Source organism: Podarcis tiliguerta, assembly GCF_965153285.1.
Source record: "Podarcis tiliguerta genome assembly, chromosome: 8".
In the NCBI taxonomy this organism is placed as follows: domain Eukaryota; kingdom Metazoa; phylum Chordata; class Lepidosauria; order Squamata; family Lacertidae; genus Podarcis; species Podarcis tiliguerta.
The window spans coordinates 20089580-20104538 of NC_139541.1; the positions used below are offsets into that span (position 1 = coordinate 20089580).

The 14959-nt window shown below is 44.3% G+C and overlaps 1 protein-coding gene across 1 annotated transcript in view; it reads left to right on the forward strand.

Moving 5' to 3' along the window:
• PLCH2 (phospholipase C eta 2) overlaps window positions 1-14959 on the forward strand; it is a 308782-nt gene that overhangs the window by 12265 nt on the left and 281558 nt on the right. Inside the window, exon 2 of the mRNA XM_083452318.1 lies at window positions 2647-3312. Coding sequence (XP_083308444.1) covers window positions 3225-3312 — 88 coding nt within the window. The 5' untranslated portion in view covers window positions 2647-3224. The remainder of the gene's footprint in view (window positions 1-2646; window positions 3313-14959) is intronic.

A 14959-nucleotide genomic window follows, 5' to 3' on the forward strand; every position in this document is an offset into this window, starting at 1 on the left:
CATCTCATAACTTGCATATGCCATGTGGTTTCTCTTCCTTCCCCCGCTGCTTCCGTACATGCTATGCATTGCTAATTTACTATGAGAAGATAAGCCGGAGCCGCTCCAAGCCCCTACTAGCCTTGATACGGCAAATGTTGAAACACAAAAGGGGCATCTTTACACACAAGTCTCCTAACATTTTCTTTCCACTGATGAAAGAGCGATTGTCTGTTGGGCTGCTGCTGGGTAATTAGATATGCCTCTACATCTTTGTTGGTTGGGACACAAAGACCTCATTCCTCTTCCCCCAGGCACTGTTGCGGGGGTCAAGATGGGAGGCTGTGTTTTGAACATGGTTTGGTAAGGTGTGTCATTTTTAGGGGGTGAAAAACAATGGCATTAAGGAGAGGTAGGGAAGTGTATAGAGCTTTTCATACAAAAGGTTCAGTACCTGATATCTTCAAGTAGGGCTGGAAGTGACTCCCTTTCAGAAATCCTGGGGAGTTGCTGCCAGTCAGTGCTAGATAGACAAATGCTCAGCTTCCCCTGTTCCTAGGTGATGCGGGCAGGAGCTCACTACCCTATCAACAAGGTAACAGATACCAAGACAGGAGGAGCTCCAACCATCTTAGGAGGTGACGGAGATGTGCTCCCCTTCTTGTGGGATATAGCAGCTATGAAGGATTTGGGAAGGAAGCAGGAAGCAAGCCTCAGCCAAGAGGGAGGAAGGGCGGGATAAAATCAATCAATCAATCAGTTGATTTTTAAATTATTTATTTAAGGGCTGGAGGCAGCTGGGCTAGAGAGGCTTCTCCTAGTGCTCAGCTGGGTGTTTGAAAGCGGAGCTGAGGAGGAAGAGAGCTCCTCTCTTGACAGAACCACATGTCCTGCATTCTCTTGTCAAATCCTTCTGCTACTCCTATCACTTGACTTTGTAATTCTGTTGTCGCTTGTTCGTAAACATTTTGCATTTTTGTTGGTGGGGGAATTTCCAAGTGGTGAGTTCAAGTCAACACACTCTTTTTATCCCTCTCTCCTCCCACCCTGTCCCAGTTCTGAAGCTTAGCTGTCCCCTTGACTTATTTGTTGGAAGCTGCCCAGAGTGGCTGGGGCAAGCCACCCAGATGGGCAGGGTACAAACAATAAGCCCCCTTATTGTTGTTATAAGCCCCCTTATCTCCCCTGCAGCAGCTGCCTACAACTCCTCCCTATCCCTGGGCCCCGTACGATGTTTCAAAATGCAGCATTTGCTTTTTCTTGGAGACCAAATAAGAAGCTTTTATTTTTTTCTGGGGATGGCAAGAATTGGGAGTTGGTATAACGATCTCTCTCCACCCACCCCTGGTGCTCAGAGTACTGCCATTGTTCTAACTTGGCTCCAACCCCCCCGTTTGGAAAACACGGCTGTTTGGGATGGGCGCTTGAACTGCAATACTTCATTCCGATGGAATCTCCTGCTTGAGAACAAACCCTTAAGCAAACAGTTGACTGTGCTGACAAATCCCTTGGGATTTGCCCTTCCCCGTCCCTGCCTCCTTCTGTGGCATCCTAGGTAGGCAGATGCACACCTGGAGATACAGGCAAGATGTGTGGGTGCAGAATAGGGACTGGGGGGAAGGGAAGGAATTCAATCCAGCCCGCATTTTAACGGCGAACCCACCCATGCACATGTCCTGAAACAATATGCAAACCAAAAAACAGCTATCCTTTGAAATTTGTGCTGACAGCAATGTGAATGAGTTAGCAGGGCAGGATACTAATACAGTGGTACCTCAGGTTACATACGCTTCAGGTTACAGACTCTGCCTCTGCTAACCCAGAAATAGTACCTCGGGTTAAGAACTTTGCTTCAGGATGAGAACAGAAATTGCTTGGCAGCGGCAATGTGAATGAGTTAGCAGGGCAGAATACTAATACAGTGGTACCTCGGGTTACAGACGTTTACAGACGCTTCAGGTTACAGATGTTTCAGACTCTGCCTCAGGTTACAGTACCTCAGGTTAAGAACTTTGCTTCAGGATGAGAACAGAAATGGCGGCAGCGGGAGGCCCCATTAGCTAAAGTGATCTTCAGGTTAAGAACAGTTTCAGGTTAAGAACGGACCTCCAGAACGAATTAAGTTCTTAACCTGAGGTACCACTGTATTTAAATAAATTAATACTATATTGGGGCAGGGGGGATTGTGAGAGATTAACGTGCCAGTTTACACCTGGAGTCAACCCTGGGCTAGAACTTTGGAAAGGGAGAGGAGGTTTGCTTCTTGATGGGCAACCGGGAAGACTCTTGCATGAATACTTTCTCTCCGGTCTCTCCACAACTGAAAGGGACTAGAGATTGTAAGAAGAGTTGAGAATTAAAGGAAAGGTCCCTGAGATAAACCGAAATAGGTCACCCCTCAGGAGTCCACCATTTTGCTACAACATTAGTTCTATAGCCCTGATTCTTCCGGAGAACTCTGTGACTGTTGAGAGTTCTATTTAAGAAGCTGCTATCCTTTTCACCGCATAATAAAGGCTCTCCCACAGAGACATAACAGGCAAAAGAAGTGTAGTGTAGTGTAGGTAATAAAAAGGTAGCCATCATATATATTTTTTAAAAAGATAAAGAACATATTTATGAAATGCCCGAATGAGCAATACTGATGCATTTTTGCTTTGTTCACAGGTGTGCAACTTGACCCAGGGGAAAGGGGAAAAAGAAGAAGAATCCTTTGCATTTAAATACCCAGTGAACACACACAGTACTCAAAGGCCCCTGGTTTGGAAGACAATGACAATGTGACCTTTTGTTACTGCCCACTCATGAGTTTTCACCCTCCTAAGAGGAAGATCGTGGCAGAGAATAGCACTGATGAAAGACACTGGGCTTGTTGAATCCTGGGCTGCTGATATTTTGAAGGAAGCTTTTATCCAGCTGTTGGGAGACCGCGTTTCACTTAGCTTCAGGAGAACCAATTGCTCAGTGTGCAGAAAATCCCAGGTTCCCTCTCTGATATCTTCAATTAGAAGTCTTTCTGATACAGGGTCAGGAAATACCAGAACAGACAATACTGGACTTAATTGGACCAATGGGCATGAAATAGCTTTCTAAAATCAATTCCAGTGGATTATGTTACTGCTAGAACTGATTTTCATATACCTGAAGTTTCCTGGTGGTGTCTCCTGACAACTGCATACACTCACATCTTGAACGGGTTGAGAAAGACGAGGTCTTCTGCTTTGCTTCTGGCAACTGTGGAAGCCATGCTGGCTGATTTGGGGCAACCGGAAGATTCCTTGTCAGGAAGCATAAACTGCCAGCATTTCCTTTCCACAAATGTCATCACAGTAGGTAAGTCAAACAGAGCTTTCTGTTGTATGCCTATAAACTACCATTTGTCTGTGGAGAAGCAAAGACTGCCTCCAGGACTTATTTATGTGTAGATTGGGTGGCCTCCCGCCATGTTCAGCTAGTCAAAGTGCCACAAATGACTTGTGTTAGTGTTCTGAGGGCTGATGGAGGGCTGATGCTAGTAATAATTTTAACTACATCTGGGCTATCGACTTCTGTGGACATAATTGTAAAGCTGTTGCATTATACACTGTGGTTTTGTTTGGTTCTTGATTTTGGAGCTGGAAGGGAAACATTTCATTCTGCTGTTGCACAAGAGGTTCCATGGCGCTTTCTGTTTCCAGAAGAGATTCCGTAAGCTTGGGGGGCAAGTGGAAGAACAATGTTGCATTTGGCTTTAATTTTCATTCTTGGTGCTCTATAGCACAAGGTATGAAATAGCACAGAAGATTCATTTTTCCACATGTGGAACTTTGTCTGTTTTTGGACTACAGTTCCCACCATCACTGACCACTGGTCCTGCTAGCTAGGGATGATGGGTAGTTGTAGTCCAATAACAGCTGGAGAACCAAGGCCTTAACTCCATGTCCTTTTGTCTTACAAGCTGCAGCTGATTGATGTGAGATTGGGCCTTCTCAGATTACCGTATTTTTCGCCCTATAGGACACACTTTTCCCCCTCCAAAAATGAAGGGGAAATGTGTGTGCATCCTATGGGGCGAATGCAGGCTTTTGCTGAAGCCTGGAGACTGAGAGGGGTCGGTGCGCACCAACCCCTCTCGCTCTCCAGGCTTCAGGAAGCTCTCTGCAAGCCCAGGGAGCCCAGCGCAAACTCACGCCGGTCTCCCAAGGCTTCTGGAGAGCTGCCTGCATCCCGAAGCCCGGGGCGCGGTGAGCAGCACGCCCTGGGCTTCGGGCAGATATCCGCAAACCTGGGGAGACGGCGAGACTTCCCGCCGGGCTCCCTAGGCTTGCGGATAGCAGCCTGTTCTGGGGGCTGGGAATAATTTTTTTTTCTTTATTCCCCCCCCAAAAAAACTAGGTCCACCCTATGGGCCGGTGCGCCCTATGGGGCGAAAAATACGGTAGATGCCCAGATTGTGGAAAGACCCCTCCAGACATCCTTTTTATGGGTGATTTGTGCTCATTGATGGTATTGGAGTGGTCATATGTGATCTTGCTTTCAATACTGTTTGCACCTGCAAAAGTTTCAAGGTGGACATGCTGCTTTGTTCCCAGTTTGTGCATGTCCTGCAACTTGCTTCAGAAATCTTGTAAGCATTCCAAGTTTTTTTCCTTGTTCTTTTGTTGTGCTGTAGTGCAAAAGTGGTCCTCTGAACAGCAGTAACATTGGTAACATTGGAGAATGATCACAGAACAACCAGTGAAGTGGAATGACGTGTGGATTGTCCCTTTTGAGTTTTAGATGAGCTGTTATGACTTCTTTTTGCTTGTTCTGACTGTGGGCACAGAATAATTTTAACCTCTTTAGCTGACTAGGAGTGTTTTCACTGATTCCATCTTGCACTTAGTTTTGAATGCAATTTTACTTATTTTTGGACTATACTTCTTATCAGACATGTATTTATTATTTTAAGCTGCCTTTGGGATGGCAATTTAGGGCCTGAAAAGCAGAGTGTAAAAAGAAACAAGTGGGAACTGCAAGAAAAGGCTGCAACATGGAATGCTCTTCCATTATGTCCCATTCCATTCTCCCTCCCTGTTGGTTTTCTGTCTGAGTGTACTTAGTCCTGTGTGAGCTGCTTTGGGGGTTTTGTTTTGTTTTTTTGGGTGCTTCTACACCTCTAAGGTTCCCCCAACCTTGCTGGTATCTCCATCTTGTACATGCTTGGTGCAGTTTTGGATTGTGTGACTCACGCTGGAAACAGAAGGAATGATCTCTCTCTATAGAGTGTGTTCTTATATAGAGTTGTATCCAGTGCTCATCCAGCTCTTGGCAAACCCATTAATGGCTGTGGCTAAATGAGACTCATTACATTCACTCTGTGTAGGACTGAGTTGGATACAACCCACAGGTGTTTGTTTGTTTGTTTGTTTGTTCTTTTGCTTGCTTGATTAATGGATGGAGGCTATGATTTGTCTTGTGTTTCCAGACTAGTAGGTAGTAGTTTAGAAACATTTTCTTACAGAGTGCATAAGAATGGGAGCAGATCTCTTCAGGGGGTTGACTATATAAACTGCTTTGGCCTATATGTGAGTGGACCTCAAGCTTGCTACCAACACTATTGGGTATTCATACACCCACCCTTTCCTCCTGAGTTACATTCTGTCCCACTCCACACACACACACACACACACACACACACACACACTTCTCCAGATGTTTGCAATAGGCTGACGCAAAAATGTGAATTTCTAGCCACTTGCCTTAGAATTTAATAACCATTTAGTGCAGTCCTAACTATATGTACTCTGAAGTAAACTACATGGTGTTAAGGCGAGCGTCCTCCCACATAAGAGGGTACAGATTGTAATCTTATTCTTAGTTTCATGACAAGATTTGTGCCCAGTTCATTTCTGGTGTTCAGACTCTATGGCTGGATCTAATTGCCTTTTCAGATTAGAAGCTGGAGGTGTTCTTCTGTCCTGTAGCTGTGTACCAAGACTGCTCCTTGGTTTGTTGGCTTCCTATCCCCATGGAGTCCTCTACCTGATATCCTTTGGATAGAGAGATTTAGCTGGAAACAGCAGCGTTCATTAGCCTTGTCAAAGCCTGTAAGTCTGAGAAATGTAGAGGATCTGATTTAAAATGCTGTTTCTCTCCCTCTTAACTATGTTAAGATGAAATGGTGAATATGTTGATCGGGACACCATGGTTCTAAAAAATGGGGGACATGCTGCATAAGTACTTTTTTTGGAAAAGGGAAATTATGCACTTAAAGTTGTATGTTATTTCACCAGCAAATCCAGCAATCTCAGCACCTCTGATCCATAATCCAGCTTCCTGACATGCTACCTTTCTGTGGGCAGATTTCCATCTTTGTTCAACCATCCAGCCTTCAGCCTCCAGTGTAATGCTATTTGAAATTGCATTCCTGAACATATAGCTTGGCTCTGAGTTCATATTCTGAGTTCATATTCTGTGCAAAGGTTCTCTCTCTCTTTCTCTCTCTCTCTCTCTCTCCAGTCGTACCTCGAAAGTCAAACAGAATCTGTTTCGTAAGTCTGTTCAACTTCCAAAACATTCAGAAACCAAAGCACTGCTTCTGATTGGCTACAGGAAGCTCCTGCAGACAATTGGAAGCTGCAGAAGCCCTGTTGGACATTCAGCTTCCAAAATAGTTCGCAAACCAGAATAGTGACTTCTGGTTTTGTGACGCTTAGGAGCCAAAACGTTTGGGAACTAAGCTGTTCCAAAACCAAGGTACGTACAACTGTACTCTGTCTGTCTGTCTGTCTATTGGAGGTGTTGATGGAGTAGTTTGAGCAGTTAAGTCAACTGTAGTGTGACATATCCAACTTGATCAGTTAGTTTTATCCCCAGGTTTTCTCATTTTGGCTGTGTGTGAATATGTTCCATGCTAAAAGGGATGCTTCTAGCACCAACAGTTTGGGTAACAGAGAAGCGGTGGTGTGTTTTGTTTTGGCTTCATTTTTGGAGGCTGGCAAATTTAACTTGCTTTGGCGGGGAGGTGGAATCCTGGGAAAACATCCACATTAAATAAACTTCAGGATATTTTCTTTCTTTCAAACAAGATTTTTAGTTGCTGAAAACCTTCAGGTGGTGGCATGGGATTTTGCTCCCCCCCCCCTATCAGATCCGCCTGGCCTTGAAAAAGTAAGTCAGTTAGCAAATAATGAAACTTGTTCTTGTTGAGAGATTTATCCATCAGCTTTCCTTCCTTGCAAAGTGTAGCAGGCAGCTGTGGGTTCCTGTGGCCAGGAGTATGAGTTGGATTTTCATAGTGCTTTCACCACGTCTGCTTAGTTTGGAATAGGGAACCTTTATTCTCATAAAGATCCACAGAAAAGTCAGTTGGGGGTCAGAGCTAATGGTCTATGGAGCTGGAGCCCAGTTGGGGCAGAATATATTCTTTTTTCAGCAGACCTTCTAAGTGGAGATGTTTAGGCCACTTGATATCTGCATTGGGTGTGAATTTATTACACACAGACACACACAATTGGGTTAAATTGTACGCACACAGAGAGACATATACACATTCTGTTTTTATTAATGCAAATGTTTAAGCTGGTGTTTTTTTTTTTTGTTTTTTTTTGCATACACAATTGTTCTGTGTATGTTTTTACTACACTGCAAATCAATTCTGGATGCTTCTTGGGAAAAGATTCATGAATAAATAACAATAATATGAATTTTTATCTTGTAAGCTGCCTTTGAGTTTGCTTTTTTCATGAAGAGGAATTTGGGGTATACATTTCTAAATAATGGAAAATATGGAGCTGCAACTTGAGGACCCAGGCTGTACCTTGGTTAGTTCAGGCAACCCTGATGAGGCACATGTCAAAGATGTTTCTCTGATTGGCAGTGATTCATGGTAAATGGCCACTCTCTCTATATGAACAAATTCATAGGCCATTGGCTCCTGAACACCTAACCTAAGAGATATTGAAGTTCTGCTGAAAAGCCATATTACATTTTTTTTTGCAAAAAGAAGAAGAGGAGGAAATGGGAATTTAGAGTTTGTGATGAGCTCTGCCTTGCTCCCAAGCAGGAAAACCAATAGACCAGTTGTGTGTGTCTGAAAGCAAGCGGGTAAGCGAGCCCTATTAACATACTGCCCCTTTCCTTGCTTTAGACTGCCCTTCTCCATTTCTTTAAACAATGACAATACTTCCCTTTGAAGTGAACGGTCACCATGGAAACAGATTACTAAAGGATGCAGCTAAGCATTGCCTTTAAAAAAAAAAGGGGGGGGGGGAAGCAAGTAAGCGCAGCCCTTGGTGCTGGGAGCGCAAGACTCGGCAGCATCAGGTTTCTGGCCTTGGGCTTAATCTTGGCGTTCTGTGGAATGGGGAGAAATTGAATGTGTGCCGCAGAACCGTTTATGAAAGTTTGCCGTGCTTGGAAGGGGAGAGGGAGGGTGGCAAGCCATGATTTTGTTGCAGAGAACGGCGCTGGGTTGTCAGATGTAATATTGCAACTCATGCTGGTTCAATTCTGGGGTTATCATTTCATGCAAGTTAACTCGGCAAAAAAGAAAGGACATTTCCCCTCTATTTCAACTCTGGTCTGCCTCTAGGCTTGCCTCAGCCACCTATGCTAGTGCTGTACTTTATTTGTGGAATATGAGAACCTCTGAGCATAAGCCCTCCAAGTGCCCCTATTTTCCAGGGACAGTCCCGGATTTACAGAAGCCATTCCGGTTTCTGATTTGATCCTGCTTTTCCTTAGGACATCCCTGTTTTCGTCAAGTGTTGGAGGGTATGTGAGCATGCGCATAAAGGCACACACAAACACCCTAGGAATGCAGAACTCAGAAGGCTCACAGGGCACCTCCAAAGTATTTTTGCAGGAGGGAACCAGGCATATGCCAGAACTTCTAAAGTAGAATGAAAAGTCTTGGTCAGGGTCCAGAAACTGCTGTTTTTAGAGGGTGCAAGGTTTGTAGGCTTCTTAAGACACAGAGAGGGCAGCTCTGCACATTTTGTATCAGTTTTATACCAGTTGAGCTCCCCCCCCCCAGCACTGGGCACGTTTGCTGGGACTAACAGTCTGGTGAGATCCTAAGCTTCCTTTATGAAACTATAGTTCCCAGGGAGACAAATGATGACTCTTCAATCCGTTTTAAGTGTGTGTTGTAGAAATGGCCCATTGCTAATACAACTGCTACTCATGTTCCCTTCCGCAAGCTATTTTGCCCTCATTATCTTACCCTATCATTGTTGCAGCCATAATTTTAGGAGGGTTTTTGTTTACGCTCTTTGTGCATTGTGGTTGCCATTAACAGCAGTGTAACCCACTTTTGCTTTAAATGTTCCATAATGGAAATCGGTCTCATCCTTTGCTGAATGGCTGTGATCCTACAAGTTCACCCTGCTTATTTATTTTTACAAAAGCAAACTCGGAGTCTGACAGTAAGTGTGCTAATAATCCCTTTCTAGAAGGAGGACTAGAAGAAGGGTCAGAAAGCCAACAAAACTTTGTATTATTGACACGGGAACAAGAGGCACGGAAACAAGATATGTGGCACTGAGTATTGACAAAAACAACTGGGCCAGTTCTTAGGAAAAGCGCCCTGCTTTGCTGATTCAGCCAGTGTGCTAAATCTGTTTGCTGAGGACTAAACAGAGCCTTCCCTTTCAGAAGAATTTCACCCAATTTTCCCCATTAGCAGAGCCTTTGTAATAATGATCCTCTCTGTCTTTTAAATTTATGCTCAGATCTAAATTGATTGGCAGATTACTTAAAATGCTAAGAAATAGTTCCCTGGGGAATACTGTATATTTAGTAGCATTTTTCATAGATGATTTGTTGCAGAATACTGTGACGAACTGTACATTATGTTTGTAGAAAGCTGCTTCATACCAGGGTCTTAGTCTGTTTGCCTGTCTAGGGTAGTCTTGTTTACCCTGAATGGCAGAGACTCTCCAAGTACCATCACCTGGTACCTGACCCTTGTAACTACAGTGGTACCTTGGTTCTCAAACTTAATCCACTCCAGGAGTCTGTTCGACTCCCGAAAACCAAGGCGCTGCTTCTGATTGGCTACAGGAGCTTCCTGCACTCAAGCAGAAGCTGTGTCAGACGTTCGGCTTCCAAAAAACGTTCGCAAACCAGAACACTTACTTCTGGGTTTGCGGCGTTCGGGAGCCAAAACGTATGAGTACCAAGGCATTTGAGAACCAAGGTATGACTGTAGAGATGTTGGGGATTAAACCTGGCATTCTTTGCTAGCCCAACCGTAGGATTAAGCTGCTGGTGCAGATTACTTCTGATATATAGTGCGTGGATTCAAGCCCAGTTACAGTATTTGATTTGAAAGTTTGAAAACTGTTGAAAAGTAGGTAATTAGACATCTGGGCTATGGAGAATTCCTGCTGCTGTTGAGAGTAGACCACAATTCCTCAACCTGGTTGACTTGCCAGCAGGCCCATCCATGATGGGTGGTGGTCAGAAATGATGGGAATTGCTAGTCCAGCAACACTTGGAGGGCAACTGGTTGGGAAGGCTGGAGCAGGCTTAAGATAGCCTGTGTCGTGTAGTGGATTGAGTGTTGGGCTGGGACCTGGGGTTCAATTCCTCACTCGGCCACGAAAGCTCACTTATCACCCTTGGTCTCTCTGCCCAACCTACCTCACCAGGTTCTTATGAGGATAATGTGGGAAGAGGGGGAATTGTGTACACCAGCTTGAGCTCCTTGGAGGAAAGATAGGACATATCCTTAGGTGCTGGGTGAAAACATTTCTCTTCAACCAGGCATTGGGCTGACTAACATTCTATGGCTACCTGTAGGACTAATTGTAGTTGTTAACAGTCGTCAACAGGTTTACCATACCCATTGAGTCAATCACCCATCTCCTACTACCCTCCTGAGAAAAACCCCATCCCACCTTCCCACTAGATATATAAGGGTCTGTTGGACTTCTGTTTCACTGTATCTGAAGAAGTGTGTACACACATGAAAGCTCATACCAAGAACAAACTTAGTTGGTCTCTAAGGTGCTACTGGGCATTTTTTAATTTTTTTAATATATATTTCGACTGCTTCAGACCAACACGGCTACCTACCTGATTCCATGGCTTTTAAAACATGTTTGTGAGAGTGGGGATCATTGATTTGTTTTGGTTTTTGCTTTATTATGTAGTATGCATTTTGTGTTCTCACTTTGTATTTTTGTGTTGTGAACTGCCCTGTGATCCTTGGATGAAGGGCAGTATTCAAATTTAATTAATAATAATAATAATGGAACAATATAAATGCAATAATAGATAAATCAAAGGACGTTCCCTACCCTATCCCATTCTAGTGTTCGTTCCTTGCGCTTCAGGGACATCAGCTTCAGGTTTCTTTTCCTCCAAAGGAAAGCGGCAAAATTTTCCTTGAGAAATCTCAGTTTTTTTGCTTCTGAAAGGAAGCAAGCCTTAGATCGGAGTTATGCAGTCAAAGCTAGATGATTATATTATCTGCCGTTTCTAGCAGTTTCTTTTAAATGTTCTCTTCCAATTAAGTTTTTTGTGATCTTGCTTACCCTCATCGTCTCTCTCTCCTCTCTCTGTTGTAAATTGGGTTTGGAAGGGATTTGAAAGAGATAATAAGATCATATACATTTTAGAGCTCATATATATATATATATATATATATATATATATATATTCACACACAGCCTAACTTCTCCCACATTCTGCTTCCCCACTGAGTATGAGGTTTAAGAAAAGCAATTCCACTGGTTTCCGCATTAATTCCGATTGTCTCCAAGTTTTAAATTTGCACAGTGTGTGAGAGATGTGTCATTTTGGAAGGATGAGCACCTTTTCAGATATATGGAAATATTTTTCAATGGTCTGTTTGAAACCAGTGGGGTGCAGGCAGAGTGTGTAGGAATTGGATTATAAACTAGGCCCCCGTGAATGGGAAGACATAAAAGACTTTTTTGTTGTTGCAGTTTCTCTGCACATTCCATGAAACGTGGGCCACGGGGCTGGCAAGGAACAGGCAGCCTCTTTCACCAGGATCTGTTGGTCACATTGCTCTGTGACGCTATGTGCACCCACAAGAGTTTGGCTCTTCGGACGTCCTCCCACGAGCAGTGGCTTCTGATTTAAAGCATCCTACCAGGAAAAGGCTTGCAGCTCAGTGGGAAATCTCCTACTTTGCAAACCAAAGACCTCGGATTCAATCCATGGGATCTGGAGGAAAAAGTTCACAAAGACCCCTGTCTGATATCCTAGGAAGTCTCTGCCAATGAATGAAGGCAAAACTGAGCTAGATGAACCAACAATCCTGTTCCGTATAAGACAGCCTCTTGTATTCCTCAGGGAACTCATGCAAGCATGCTTTTCAGTGTGGAAACAGTTCCCATATTATCATAAGGAATAAAGTCAGTGTTCCTTGGCTCCTGCACACAGATGAAAAATAGCAAGGAATTTTTGATTTCAGCATATGTGTCCGGCAGAAATATTTTTTATTCCAAACGTGAATCATAGAGTTGGAAGGGACCCTGAGGGTCATCTAGCCCAACCCACTGCAATGCAGGAACCCTGCCCACAGCCATCCCCAGGTGGACTTGAACCACCAACTTTCTGGTTAATAGCCAGATGCACGGACCCACTGCTCCAAAAGATGAAATCTGGCCCAGCCCTATTTGTAATACTGAAGTATGCCATACAGCCAGGCCTAATATAATACAGTGATACCTCGAGTAACAAACCCTTCAGGTTACAAACTCCGCTAACCTGGAAGAGTTACCTCGAGTTGAGAACTTTTCCCCAGGATGAGAACGGAAATCGTGTGCCGTCAGCTCGGCGGCAGCAAGAAGCCCCATTAGCAAAAGCACGCTTCTAGTTAAGAACAGTTTCAGGTTAAGAATGGACCTCTCAATGAATTAAGTTCGTAACTAGAGGTACCACTGTACATGAATGGTAATTCCTGAAAACATAGGAGGCTGTCAGACCACTTATCTAGCTAGTCAGTGTTGTTTACACTGAGCGGCAGCAGCAGCAGTGGATCCCCAGGGTTTCAGTCAGGAGTATTTCCCAATCTTGGGGGTGGTTCTAGGACCTTGTGGGTGCAAAGAATGGGTCCTGCCACTAAGCTTCAGCCCCGTCCGCTAACAGAATTGTGCCTGCAGCCCAGAGCTATCTTGGAAGAACCTCTCTTTTTCCCTAATACTGCACTCCAAGGTTCTCGAGGAAGCAGGAGATTTGCAGTTCCACCCGCGGTGCAGGCTTCCGTAGCCTCTGCGGTGCCAAGGAAGGGGATGCCTGACATGTCGGGGCACATTGGAGAAATGGGTTTATTTTAATTTGTCATCATCGCTCTGTTTCTTTTTAGACTTGGCAAATTCTGGCACGCAAGAGATGAGAGAGGCAAAGCTAGGAGAGGAAATGAGGCACCTGACAAATGAGAAGTTCAGGTTTTATCAGATGTGATTCATCGTGGAGGGAACAGGAGCCTCTGCCTCCCTAAGGACACAACAGCCGTTGTGATGATGGTGAAGGGAGAAAATCAGCCCTGTAATGGCAGGAGCGGATTGGGAGTTGGCCTTATGTACATTCACTCCCACCCAAAAGAGGGGATGTGGTTGTGTGAGCAGCTTGTGTCCAGGCGGCTTCTGCAGTGGATGAAAGCAGCTGGCGTTGGATGCCCCCCCCTCCTTTGCAAAAGGGACATATCAAATGGCCCACCTTACAGAAGATGAAAGCTGTAAAACAACGTTGCAAATTAAATTAGTAGCAGCCAGTTCAGCATAGCCTTCCCTCACGAGGATTTGCTAATCTTCTGCCCTCGAGAGATGCCTAAATTGCAAGGAGGTTGTTTTTTAAATGGTTCTGTTTCTAACCATTTTCATTCCTGTAAACTGTCTTGGGTGACTTCTTTTGAAAACCCTGCTGTATTAATTAACAAAAGAAAATGAATTAATGACAACTGCTAGCTCTGTAGGCTAGGAAACTCCTGCTTGCACTTTATTATTATTATCATTTTAAAGAAAAGGGGGCAAAGCATCTACTTTGCATGCAGAAGATTCCAGGTTCAATCTCCAGGTAGGGTTGGGAGAGACTCCCTGTCTGAAATCTGGGAGATCCACTTCTGATCAGTCTAGACACAGTGCTGAGCAAGAAGGACCAGTGGATCTGACACTCTATAAGGCAATTTTCTAGGTTCCTATGTTGTTCTTCAATGCAGTTTGATTAACAGCAGGGAAGTATTAGCTGGCTTCTAGGCAGAGTAAGTGGCTGTGTCTCAGAATCCTTGTAGGATTTTTTACATTGTAAGAAGAGCAAGCTTGTTTTGAAGGGGAACCAGGAGGGTTGCATAAGAGAAGCCTGGCAGATGTTTGACTGTGTCAAACTCTTATCCATGGTCTGAAGGTGAATTCTGGGAAGGACTGCCTTGCAAATAATAATAATAATAATAATAATAATAATAATAATATCTTTATTGTCATTGCCCCCTTCGGGGACAACGAAATTACTTGGCTGCTCCATAAAAACACTAATTAAAAAATATAGTAAAATACAGCAAAGGAGATTTGATGACTTTCAAAGTCCGGGCTTCCCATTCAGGGCTGAGATTGCTCTGGAGAAGAAGCTGTTCTTAAGACGGCTCGTTCTTGTCTTCATCGTCCTGTATCTCCGTCCCGACGGCAAGAGCTCGAAGAGACAGTGACCAGGATGCGATGGATCTTTTACTATGTCCAGTGCCTTCCTATGGCACCTTGTGGCATAAATCTGCTCTAAGGTGGAGAGTGGGCAGCCAACAATGCTCTCTGCTGCCTTCACAACCCTGCGCAACCCCATCCTGTCCTGGGTAGTACAGCTTCCGTACCACACACATAAGCCATAAGTAAGCACGCTCTCAATGGCACAGTGATAGAAGGCAAGCAGCAGTTTCTGCGGAAGATGGTTTTTCCTTAGTATTCTCAAAAAATACAGTCTCTGCTGCGCCTTCTTCACAAGCCCCCTTGTGTTGACACTCCAGGACAGATCCTCTTGTAATTCAATGCCC